General features: G+C 46.9%; 1 protein-coding gene across 1 annotated transcript in view; it reads right to left on the minus strand.

Moving 5' to 3' along the window:
- The window catches only part of CTSD (cathepsin D), a 38,067-nt gene extending 26,098 nt beyond the window's left edge, over positions 1-11,969 (minus strand). The window contains exons 1-2 of the mRNA XM_006026892.3: positions 11,839-11,969; positions 7,658-7,814 (exon numbers count right to left, since the gene is read on the minus strand). Of these exons, the coding sequence (XP_006026954.1) occupies positions 7,658-7,814; positions 11,839-11,900 (219 nt within the window). The 5' untranslated portion in view covers positions 11,901-11,969. The remainder of the gene's footprint in view (positions 1-7,657; positions 7,815-11,838) is intronic.
- Between the last annotated feature and the right edge of the window lie 419 nt (positions 11,970-12,388).

The following is a 12,388-nucleotide window of genomic DNA, read 5'->3' on the forward strand; positions in this document are numbered from 1 at the left end:
GCCCCCCCCCCCCACCCCCCCCCCCCTTTCACTGCCTTGGATGAGAAGGCTTTATGCACATAAAAAGCTTATTTGATAGTACTATCCCTTATCCAGCTCTGCAATGGTTTGCCAGTAAAATGCTGACCTAGGGAGGCCAGCCTGCCTGACCAGTGACTGCATCTTCACTCATGAAACTGCTTAACTGTACCCTGAGATTTTTACCTTCTGACCAGTCACCAGTGCCTGGCCAAGGCACTTTTGTCTTTCCAAAGACAGAGTCTCTCCTGTTTCCTTTACATTTAAGGACCTTCTAAACTAAGGGTGTCAGAGCATCTAGCCCGAGCCCTGCATACTACACTTGGAGCATGCACTGGACCTGACACTGCATGTGCTGTAGGCAGCACAGGGGGTTGGGTCTGGGACACCACATGCAGCTTACACCCTGGACCCCTACGCTGTGGGCAGCGTGTACCCTGTACTGGACCAGGGCTGCATGTATAGGAAGCCCCAGGCTCAGCTGGTCTAGCATACAGCATGTTGGGGCTAGACTAGCCATGCGTGCTGCATACAGCATAGATTTCATAGACATCAGGGCTGGAAGGGACCTCAGAAGATCATCGAGTCCAGCCCCCCGCCCAAAGGGCAGGAAGTCAGCTGGGGTCATAGGATCCCAGCAAGATAAGCATCCAGTTTCCTCTTGAAGGTGTTCAATGAAGGCGCTTGAACCACCTCCGGTGGCAGGCTGTTCCAGACCTTGGGGGCTCGGACAGTAAAGAAGTTCTTCCTTATGGCCAGCCTGAAACGATCTTGAAGTAGTTTGTGACCATTCGACCTCGTCATCCCTTGGGGCGCTCTGGTGAACAAACGTTCCCCCAGATGCTGGTGGTCACCCCTGATAAACTTGTAGGTGGCCATCAGATCACCCCTGAGCCTGCGCTTTTTCAGGCTAAAGAGCCCCAGGGCTCTCAGCCCGTCATCGTAGGGTCTGCTTCCCTGACCTCTGATCATGCGCATGGCTCTTCTCTGGACTGCATAGGGAGATAGCACAGGATACATGCTCCATGCAGTGTCCTGCTGGAACTGGAGCCAGGGCACAGAGTATGCGAGCAGGGTGCCATACGGAGTACAAGCCATGCGGCTGATCCAGCCCCAGGGCTCACTCAGACTGGGCTGACCCTTTGTGCTGCCTGCCATCCAGTGTGTGGGTTGGACCTGGTAAGGCAACATGAGCAGCACCTGGCACTGTGGATCATCTGATGGGGTGTTGGTTCTGGTCTGGTCCACAGACCAGTTCTGAGTTGGACAGCCACTGGTTTAAGACAGGTGTCTAACTGGGGCATGCAGTGCTTTTCCAAAGGGTACATGCCTACATTTTAATGATGGTGGTAGAAATTCTGACTGAACATTTATGATGAGTAATGGTGTTGCTGTACATTAATATCCACGTTCACAGAAACATGTTGGGGTAGTGGTATGAGCAGCAATTTTTTCCAGGGTACATGGGCAAAGAGTCTGGAACGAGAAGCACCCACACCACAAAATACTCTTCTAAACCACTTTATTGGGACCCAAAATATTGAGAGGCCTCTAAGTTCAACCAGTGACAAGGTCTTTCAAGCAATGGATTATTTAACTCCCTCTTATGTATGAGGCCAAGTAGAGCACTGTACAATACTCATCTGTCCAGAAAACAGGACAGAAAAACAAAAAAAAAAAAACAACAAAAAAACACAACACTAAACCCCTCAACCCCAGTCCCTGACCTGACAGCTTTAGCTTTTAGAACAGAGCTGCATTTTCAAAAGTGTGTTATTCAACAAAGCAGTTATATCAGTTTTAGCAGGACAATTCATCTCACAATAAAATATCAAGCACATGGTGAAGTACTTTGCTTGGTTAGACTGAAAATACAGTTTCTGATCCCAATTACCTGACCAGAGCGAGACCCAAGTTGATCACAGGCCTAGTTCATCTTGGAATAGAAACTTAAGGTTTCTTTGCGTTAATCTGGCTGCAATAAACCACTCCACCCCCTCCCTGCCTTTTAAAAAAAAAATGGGTTTTTTCCCAGGTATGTGGATATCACAGGAGTGTGGCAATACTTTACTCATGTCCCCCTCCTAGATTGGGAGTTGGAAAGGGCTGGGAGACCTGACACACATCTCTCTTCCTCCTAGGGAAGTTTATATTAGAGGGAATCCACAGGTTGACCCCATAGCAAGCCCTTGCAGCAAGAATTCAGGAGACAGCTAAGGCTTCTTTACTATTCATTCCATCCAGGAAGAGCACACACCAACTGGAGAAGCTTCCTCAGCCTGGTGGAGGGTTTTAAAACCCAAAAGCTTGATAAAAAGTGTCCTGTCCCCTGCCCCCCAACTATTTAAAGTTGGTTTAATAAAAAGACAGATTCACCCTAAGAACCTTGTCTGCCTATGTCCTTAGACCAACACTGCTACAACCTACACCCCTGTAGACAGCCGAAGAGTCAGAGAGAACAATGCACTAGCTAGGACACACAGAAGGAAGAGGGGTTTTCCATGTAGTCACACTGGAAACTACACCTAGAAGTGCCACTGTTTATTACCAGTGAGCTCCAAAAGGGGAGCCTGAAGAAGAGATTTGAATGAAGACAGACTGCTTCCTGCAAATCAGGAGGGTGTTGTAAGAATAGGGCAAGAAGAGAAGTGTGGCTAGGGTTGAAGCAATAGAAACAGTGTCACAATATTCTTACACCACCACACAGATTTCCAGAGGTTTGCACATGTAGGCCCCAAAATGAAGACAGCTACTTCTTGTGAAGCATTTGAGGCACCCTGCCCCATCCCATCCACCAGCCCCTGGCTCTTTAGGTGGGGGTCCTAGGACTCTGCCATACCACCCTGGCAGCATGAGACACAAGTCCCCCACCTTGTTTCCAAAAAGACAAAGTCAAAACTGGGGGGGGGGGGGAAGATGACAACCCCCCCCAAACCCCGAACTCTGCTCCAACACAGAATGTGTCATCTCCAAGAGGAACGAATGCAAAGGAGCACAGACCTGCAGCACAATAGGCACCACCATGTGCTACTTGCAAGGCAGTTTCTGGAAAAGGGGAACATCGCTAGTCTCTCTCCTAGAAATACCTGGGCAGGATGATCAGCCTATTTAAAACAGCAGAGCAATGAGGGTGAGGTAGTAATCAGCAGCAACTGGAGCACATTTTACTAGAAGGGGAAGGAAGATGGAGGCCTTTCTAATTTTTACTTCAGGCACAAGGCAGACAGGTGGGGAAAAGAAGGGAGTACGAGGGACACTGCCTGGAATGAACACCCCCCTCCGCACAGTTGGAGATGGAAGAAAGATGGTTTGTGCTGTGAATGAGGTCAGACAAGAGGGCTACAATGGTCCTGAGAGATGGGGGCTTCTCCTCCCACTCAACACTTGAGCCTACAGGACCAATGGAACATAGGTTCTATTCAGTAGGTGAAGGTGCTGGCTTCCCACTTGCACCATTGCCCATGCTGGTGCTGAGGGGTCTCATCCCTTCCTCTGTCTCGGTCACAATCAGAAGTGGAGAATCCTCCCACACATCTTAGGACTTGGAAAAAAAATGAAATGAAGAGGATTGGAAGTAGTTTTTCCACTGGCAGTATTGGCAGGCAGAAAAGTAGCACCTGAAAAATGACTTGGTGTCTGCTCCTGACAAGCAAGCAGGTCTAACAGAAGTATTTTGGAATCGGAGCTGCACTGTTGTGCAATCCGCAGCTCCCCGTTTCGACATGGCTGGTTGAACATGTACATTTCCTCCTTGCTGCTCCCAAGGGATTACTATGAACAGAGAACTGCCTCCCTGAGAAAGGCAGAAATTGGCTGGTTGACAAGAGCCCAGAGGATAGGGGAAATGCGGGGGAAAGACTATTCCCTTTCCCAGGAGAGCAACACAGGACACAACATGCATGGGCATCTGCAAGGCTGACTCCTTCAGTTCGAGTTTAAGAAGCTTGATGACTTTGTCAACTTTGGTGGCCCAACCTAGGAGGCCAACAGGACCCACCACTGCTCAGCATCTCAGGGAGGGGGTGGAAGCCACTTATTTAAGGGTCTAAGGACAGAGTCAAGCGTTTAACTTTTATGATAAAAGTCCAAGATAATATGAAATAAGCAGCCTGCTGCAGAGACGGGGCAAGAAGGCATGAAGCAGTGATCGGGAAGAGGAAGTGGGGAGTGGCAAGTGGAAAGGTGTGGGGCAATATGGATCACAAGGTAGGCAGGGACAGCTCCTTGAGGGTGGGGTGAGAACAAGAACCAGAAGCTTCACTGCAGCACCTTGAAGTTTGGGACCTAGTATGGTTATCCAAGGAGAAGAGCAGGTAATTTGCTAGAGTACATCAGCAAAGCTAGCAGGTAGGAGAACAAGCCTGCTTGAATCGTGGTTCTTCCTGCAGTGAAAACACCTCTTTCCTGGAGGTGAACAAAACCGCCGCATACAGCTCTCTCAGGGTAGGCTCCGATTTTAGGAAATAAAGTGCCATATAGACCCTGAGCAAAAGTCCACTAGAAGGTTTATTTACAAGGTTAGGGGTAAGTCAGTGCTGGAGAGAAGAGGCTTTACCACAGGTAGTAAGCAGTCCCTCCCATTTGTGCACCCAGGTATTCACCATGTATCTCCATCCCCCCCACCCCCCCAAAGAACAGAACAAAACAAAAACAAAAACAAAAAACACCCACCTCTTGGAAAGATGCATGCCTAAATCCCAGCTGACAGTGGTACATCCTTGCAAATGCTGTTCCCCAATCACTCTGCTGCTCTGGGCTTATACCACCATTCTGTAATCCATTTCCTATCATTTCATCTTGTCACGCATCTACAAATACCTACTGCTGCCCGAGTGCACGAAGGATATCCACATGCAGCACTGACAAGGCCTTACCTTGAGTACTGTGCCTAGTTCCGGGACTTTCATTTCAAGATAGATGGGGACAGATTGGAAAGAGTTCAGCTAAGAGTAACCAAAAATGATTAGAGGCCTGGGAACCATGACTTCTGAAGAAAGGCTGAAAGAACTAGGGTAATTTAGTCTAGTCTGGAAAAGGAGACTTGAGGGTATTTTGGGTTGTTGGGAAAAGAAGAGTGCGGGGGGGGGGGGGGGGATTTGGTAATGGTCTTCAAATATCTGAAGAGGGATTTTAGAGAGAAAGGACATGGGCTTCTCTGTGGCCCTATGGGACAGAACTAGAAGCAAGACCCCAAATTACAGCAGAGGAAATTTAGGTTGGTGTTTAGGAGGAAATCTCTGGCTATGAAGGTATTCAAGCATCAGAACAGGCTCCCTAGAGAAGTTGTGAAATCTCCATCCCTGGAAGTTTAAAGAGCAGGTTGAACAGACACTTAGCTGGGATGGGTTAGTCAGGGAAGAACCTGCCCCGAGCAGGGGGCTGGACTAGATGATCTTGGGAGGTCCCTTCTAGCCCTACTTTCCTATAATTCTATACTAGCACCAGCCTCACTCCAGTGAATTCATCATACAACAGTAATGACATCACAAGTAGGATCTCTTTTATGGGCCCTACAAGTCTTCTGGCTCCGACCTGATCCATTAAAGCCTCCTAGCTGCTGACAAATTACCCCTCTATAGCTAAGAGTATGATTGAACTTGGCTCCAGAATTGGAGTTATACAACCTCCTTAGAGAGACTGGAAGTGGACAGCTGCCTCAGCCTGCAAGACTCACTTGTTTTCTTTTAAATGAAACATCATGGGTTTACTGCAGGTCCAAAGCAATCCCAGCTAATGCATTTCTGTGGAGGAAGCCCATGCTCTGGAGACACATTTAGCTCCGTTTACATCATTCGTGAAAGGTCAAACCTTACATTCTTTTTCTGGATTCCCTTTCTTCCTGGTCTTCCATCATGAGTACTTCTAATAAATAAAAACTGATCCTAAAGATCTTTCCGCCTGTTGGCTTCTGGATGGCACAATTGCCAAGTAAATTAAGGCCAGAATCTCCAGAGAGCACAGGGCCAGACTGTCAAGTGCTTAGTGCCTACAACCGAGGCCAGACATGCATACAAGCACCCAGCATCTCCCACATATGGGTTCAGGCCCTGCTCCAGCAAAGCCATTAAGCATCAATGTTTAATGGGGTTAGCCAAGAGCTTTAAGTTACGCACTTGCTTAAGTGCTTAGCTGGAGCAGGGCAGGAACATAAACAACAATTAGCTCTCACATGGCACTTCTTAGCTAGAGATCCCAAAAGTATTTTGCAAAGGAGGTCAGCATCATTATTCCCATGTTACACATGGGGAAGTAGAGGCAGTGCAGAAGAGTTTGCCCAAGGTCAGCTAGCCAATCAGAGAACAGAACCAAGAGTCAGTTTTGACCCAAGGCCTTTGCCTTAAGGCAATAATAGGTTGTTTTCATGCTCAGCATTTTTGGAGAAAGCTACAATTGATTCTGTCCTTAGATCACAGGCAGCAGATCACAATAAATGGGGCTAGGACAAGGTGACCGATTAAAAGGCATTATTTACCAGTCATTTAGGTTGGTTAATTACTAGTGAGAGAGGGGAAAAAATAAATAAATAAATAAATAAATAAATAAATAAAAACAGGTCACTGAAGCTAGGAAAACTGCTTGGAAACTTGCATAGGTGTGGCAGGTTTGTTCCCCCCCCCACCTTAAATTAGAAGTGTTCAACAGCAGTTAGAGAAAGAGGGACTGGCTTGTTATACCATGTCTCCCCATTCCCTGGGAAAATCGGTACCACACCTACATATTTGGAAGCTGTTGTACAGCTTCCAAAGCACCTCAGCTTTTAAAGGCCTGCTCCATCCAAAACACCACACGCAAGACAACTGGAATGCTACTTCAATGGAAGCTGAGTCCGACTCCAACTAGCTATGCCTTGAAATACTTCTGTGAATTGGGTATTATGTCCCTTTGCATATGGAGAATAAAAGCAAGAGAAGGGTTTTGGTAAAAAAGTCAAAGAAGTCAACAGTAAAATACTGGATGTGAACTTGGAGTCTTTCCTTCTCAGACTTGGTTTAGAGAAGGTTGTTTCAATGACACGCACAACATGGGCCCACATTCATGACATACTTCTGATGAGGCAAGACATCTTTGGAGGAGGATAATGGCAACCTTCCACATTGTCAAAGATAAAAATAAAAACTTTAGCAGCCCTCCCTCCACTTTTCTTCCACCTGCTGCCCCTCCTCAAATGCCCATTTGGTTGTGTGATCCAGGCAGGTATAAATCACCCAGTATTGCTAATCTACCAAAGCTTCCAGGGAATCACTGTGCATACTGGGATATTGCAGATGGAGGCCCCACGTCCATCTGGTGGGGAGGGAGGACAGGAGAAATGAGGAAGAAATTCTAAAGGGAAGCATAGCACTGGAAAAGTGTGTTATACATATGAAGACAACTAATGCTCATGTGCTAGACAGGTCAAATGGAACAAAGTCCAAGTGTGACTATTAATATTCATAGCAAAAAGAGCTGGGCACTCAAGAAAGCCTTTCTAACAGCATACGTCAGCTACTCTTGTATGCAAGCCACCGCTTCTTTCCTTTGCCCTTCTGCATGATGAACAGGCATGGGTGACAGCAAGGTGCCAAGTGTCATAGGGGAGTCTCCCATTAACCGTGGTACTCAAGGGCAGCAAGCAAGGCAATTCACCTGCTGTACTTACATCCATGTAGTTCTTTAAGATCTCTGGAGTGGGTTCCCCTATACCTGGGACATCCAGCTTGTACTTTAGGAATTCATTCACAGCGTTCAGATCTGGTATTTCACTTCCCACCTCATTTAGGACACGCCTCATTGAGGGGAACTTGGTTAGCGGGATTCTATTTGGAAAGAAGAAAAAAAAAAAAAAAACAACAACAGAATTAGAGCAAGTAACCCTGCTAGTGCCATGCTGCAGCACTTGTCACCACCTGGATCCATCTTGTGGGACTGTGTATGCAAAAAGGCAGAACAGATTCTGTAGGAACATGTGGCCTTATAATTTCTGATGAAAGAATAAGCACAGCAAATGGGTTCTCTTCTGCTGTCAACAGGCAGATCCAGGTCCTAATGAGCAACATTAAGGTATGCTGAGCTCTGCGATGCTATTAAAATTCAGACAGGGAAGAGGACCTGGCAGGGTCTGAAGTAAACCCTTCACAGTTTGTCCCAGCTGGGACAGTCTTAAAAAACACTGGGGAGATGACAACTAGGATTATCTCCACATAAGACTGACTTGCAGAGTCACATAGCAGAGATAGGAAGAGAATCTAGATCCCTGGAGTCCTAGTCATGTGTCCCCTAGCTACTAAGCCATGCTGCCTTCACAGCCCCAGGGTCTATGCCTGAGAAGTCAAGCTCACTGCTTCCCAGGAAGCCTAATTCACAGACAGCCATTTCCAATGTTTCCACATTTAACCACGTCCAATTTTTGGATGCTTACCTCAGTTTCCATGACCCAGGTGAGTTTTTGTAGGAGTAGACAGTGCGATACCAGTGCCAGAAGAATACAATGGTAGCAAGTTTGGTTTCTGCTACTGTTTCCTCCTCTACTCTTCCCTCCCTGTTGGAAAAGCTTTATGGCCTTCCTCAGACCATAAGCACAGCCAAAGTCAACTTTAGCCTTGTCCAAAAAAAGATTGTGGAAGTTGTTGGTGCATGCTGACTATCACCAGAGTCTGATCTGAAGTCCACTGAGTCAATGGGCATCTTTTCGTTGACTGCAGTAGTCAGACCCCACACTAGGAGGCCAACTTGCCTTATAATGAAGAACATCCAAAAGGATTTGTGCTAGTCACTGTACAAATGGAGATTTCCCCTTTGGAAGGGCTTTCAAGTCAGTAGTTTGGAAGGTGGGGAGAGTAGCATATGGCACCATTTGGCTCAGAAACAGGAATTCCTGTACTTATGAATCAAGGAACAAAGCTCGCAGCTAACCTCTTTGGACCCTGAGCCAGTCACCTGATCACAGTTATACAACACCACAGAGTGGACATGTCTACATGTGCAATTAATGTGACTAGTGTACTCCAGCTCAAATCGAGCTGGAGTATATTCAGTCTTGACATCACCATCTACACGTGTTTAAGCACAGTGATTTACTGTGTTGCTAAATACCTCTTGTATCTGATGCGACTATCTGATAGTGCAGTAAGTTAGCCTGCTGCGCCTTAATTGCTGTGCATGTGTAGACAGTGACACTTTACTGTACAGCAAATTAGTCTGCTGCACAGTAAAGCATCTTGTGTAGATGGGCCCACTGGCAACCATACGCTGGCTGGTTTAAGTGCAGCATTTGTTTGCCAGAAGGTCTCCCACTGCAACCACTAGGCTCACAATAGTTTAAAATGACCAGAATTCCTGTACTGCTCATGCTTTTCTGTCTGTACCTGCTGGTTTTGGTATAGGACAGCTCCTCAAGAGGCTTGCCTGCTTGTGAAGATGTGGTAGCCAGCCTGTCACTCCAAACCAACCCAATTCATAACAAAAATCGATTTTTATTACATTGTTTGGAAGGACTCTGCCAACTCCTTTCTGCCAACAAACTGACCAGAGATCTAGAAAACATGGGCCCACCACCAAGAGTTTAAAGTAGCAAGCTTGCTTAGTTTAGAAGAGATAAAACCCAGGGGAGAATATTATAGTCTTCAGATATGTGAAAGGTTATAGAAAGATAAAGGTTATAAATTGTTCTGTTTCCAGTGGAGATAGGAGAAGTGGTAGTAACAAGCCTGAGTTGCAACAAGCGAGATCTTGACTGGTTATCAAAAAGCTTTCCAACTGTGAAGACAGTTAAGCAATGGGATAACGTAGGAAGCTTGTGGAATCACTACCCCTGGAAGTTTTGTTTTTGTTTTTGTTTTTTTAAAAGGTTAAAACAGGCCACCCTGGTCTAGATATGGTTGATCTTAACACAGATCAACAGGATGGACTGAACGATCTCTTGATGTCCCGACTTCCAGTTTTGTTTTCTAGGATGCATTTGTAGATCAAACCCTGTCCACACCCGACACTTGGCCACATTCCTGTAAACTCCATCAGGAAACAGTTCTGCTGCCTGCCAGAAGAGAGCAACTATAGCAAGAGAGTTGTTGAGAACTACTCAGAGTTCAGTGACCATGAGCTACAAAGCAGAGACTTTATGCAACTCGGAGCTTTCCTGTTTGGGGGGGGGGGGGAGGAGGAAACCACACCACTGGTCTACAGAAATACCACCCTTTTTCTTTGTTTACAACATACCAGAAGTAACAATTGAATGCACTTACTCATTTCCAAAGGAGTACAAAACAGAAAAAACCCTGCTCTTATGGAGATCTTAAAGCTATGAGAAAAATTACAATGCAGTTTAATGTGACATAGGCTCAGCTTGGTATGCCACAGCTCATACAGCAAAGCCTGACAACCTAATTCATGACTAATTAAAGGTCATAGCCCTTATTTTCATCCACGCAGAGAAGGGTGGTAAGCTGCCATTCTGCTCCGAGGCCCACAGACCCAACTTTGCATCTTGCATAGTCGTTCTGGCTAGTGCAAAGCAACAATCAACAGGTCACTCGTCTCAGCAACTGAGCTGACAGCCACTAGAAAGCAATTGCATGACAAATGGCAGGCTTGCTTCCACAATGCAAGACTTCCTCTTGCAACAAATCCCCACTCAAGATTAACTGCTAAAAAAAAATTTCCAGGTAGGCATATATTTTCTGGAAGGGGTTCATTTGGTTAAATATATGCTAGCCTTCTACCATTTTATTTCTACAAGACAGGGAAACTCCAGACTGGTCACATAAAGCCTCAAAACCTCTCTCATGAAGCAGTGTTAGCTCTTACATAGCCAAGGCCCGATTTTCAGAACTGATGAGCACCCACAAGGCCAGGGGGCTGTAAACGCTCAGCACTGAGAAGCCAGGCTGAGCCATAGCTCTTTGTTTCACAAAGGCTAAATTCCACCCAGTGGCGTCTACCCACAACTCATCGACTTCAGTGAGGCAAGCATGCCTAGCCCACAGCAGAGCTGTTTTACACACTGCCAACTAGGGAAACATGTGCACTGTATCCTGGGTGGCACCAAGTATTTGCTCTTAAAAGTTTAGAGACAGGGAGACACTTGTAGGTGCTATAATAGAAAACCAGGTGAAAGCTTTATGGATCAAACCACACCCTCATGGAAGCCTGCAGGAGTGGCATGCACAGACTATAAACAGACATGGTATTTGTCCTGGGACTGCCTGTCTACTTGTTTGTCCCGGAACAGGACAGTCCTGGGAGGACCTGTGCGTACCTGTCAATCAGGATTCAGCAAGCAGCTAAAGGCACAGCTGCTTTTTTGGCCCTGGATACAATGCAATCCCAGGACTATAGTTCAGGCACACTTTGCTAAATCCCAGGGCAAGCCCTTTCTTGCATCCCACCCCATGAAGCCATTTAGGACAACAGATCATAGAAAGTTAGGGCTGGAAGGGACCTCAGAAGGTCACGTCTAGTCCAACCCCTGCTCAAAGCAGGACCTTCCCCAACTAGATCATCCCAGCCAAGGCCTTGTCTAACACCTGCACAACCACACTTTGTCCTGGGATAAAACTGTTTCTCCCAGGTAATGAAAGTAATGCCTCGCAGGAGCAGCATTTGTCTCTCTACTGGCTTTCCCCCGCAAGTCTCTCCTTTGGGGGGCTTTTGCTGGAGGCTGCACCCTGCCTCCCTGCAGAAGCCAAACCTTGCAGCTGGCTCCTCACCCCCAGCCTCAAGGGCCTTCCCCACAAGATGCACAGGCCAGAGAAACAAGCAGTTCTCCAACCTGCAAGGCCCATGCCCACCTGGCTTGCACTGCTGACCCCTGAACCTTGCAAATTTGGACCCCCCCTTCCTCACCTGATGAGCGCTGAGCAGGACAGCGCCAGGGTCAGGAGCAGGGCCAGGCTGCGGAGCGCCATGGGTGCAGGTGCTGCGGCTGAGCTGCCTGCTCTTACAGGAATGACTGAGCAGCAGGCAGGATCAGCTGACAGCCTAAAATTGCCAACTGAGGGTCACATGACCAGCAAGGGGCGGGGAAGGAAGAATTAACCCTGGCCCTGCTGCAGCAACCTGTCAGCATGAGTCAGCCCCTGTGCAATCATGAGACCTGGCTCTGGTTTCCTTTGCTTTCCTCTCTCACTAGGGTGAGCAGCTGCCTTTTTTCCTCCCTCCCCTGCCAGGCAAGCAGAAATTCAGAGCTCTTCCCATGACCTGCACTCAGTGTTGCCAGGTCTTAAATACAAAACCATCGTATTGGAAATGCAAAATTAGTTTTTCAGCAAATACAATATCATACACTGAGAAAATTTACAAACAACTAAGCAAGTAAGTGCACAAATAAGCCTTCTTCTTATTGCATCGCTCGCTGTAACTTGCCAGTGAGTGAGTGAGAACTGAATCAAAGTTG

The sequence above is a fragment of the Alligator sinensis genome, unplaced genomic scaffold, assembly GCF_000455745.1.
Source record: "Alligator sinensis unplaced genomic scaffold, ASM45574v1 scaffold5_1, whole genome shotgun sequence".
Lineage (NCBI taxonomy): Eukaryota > Metazoa > Chordata > Crocodylia > Alligatoridae > Alligator > Alligator sinensis.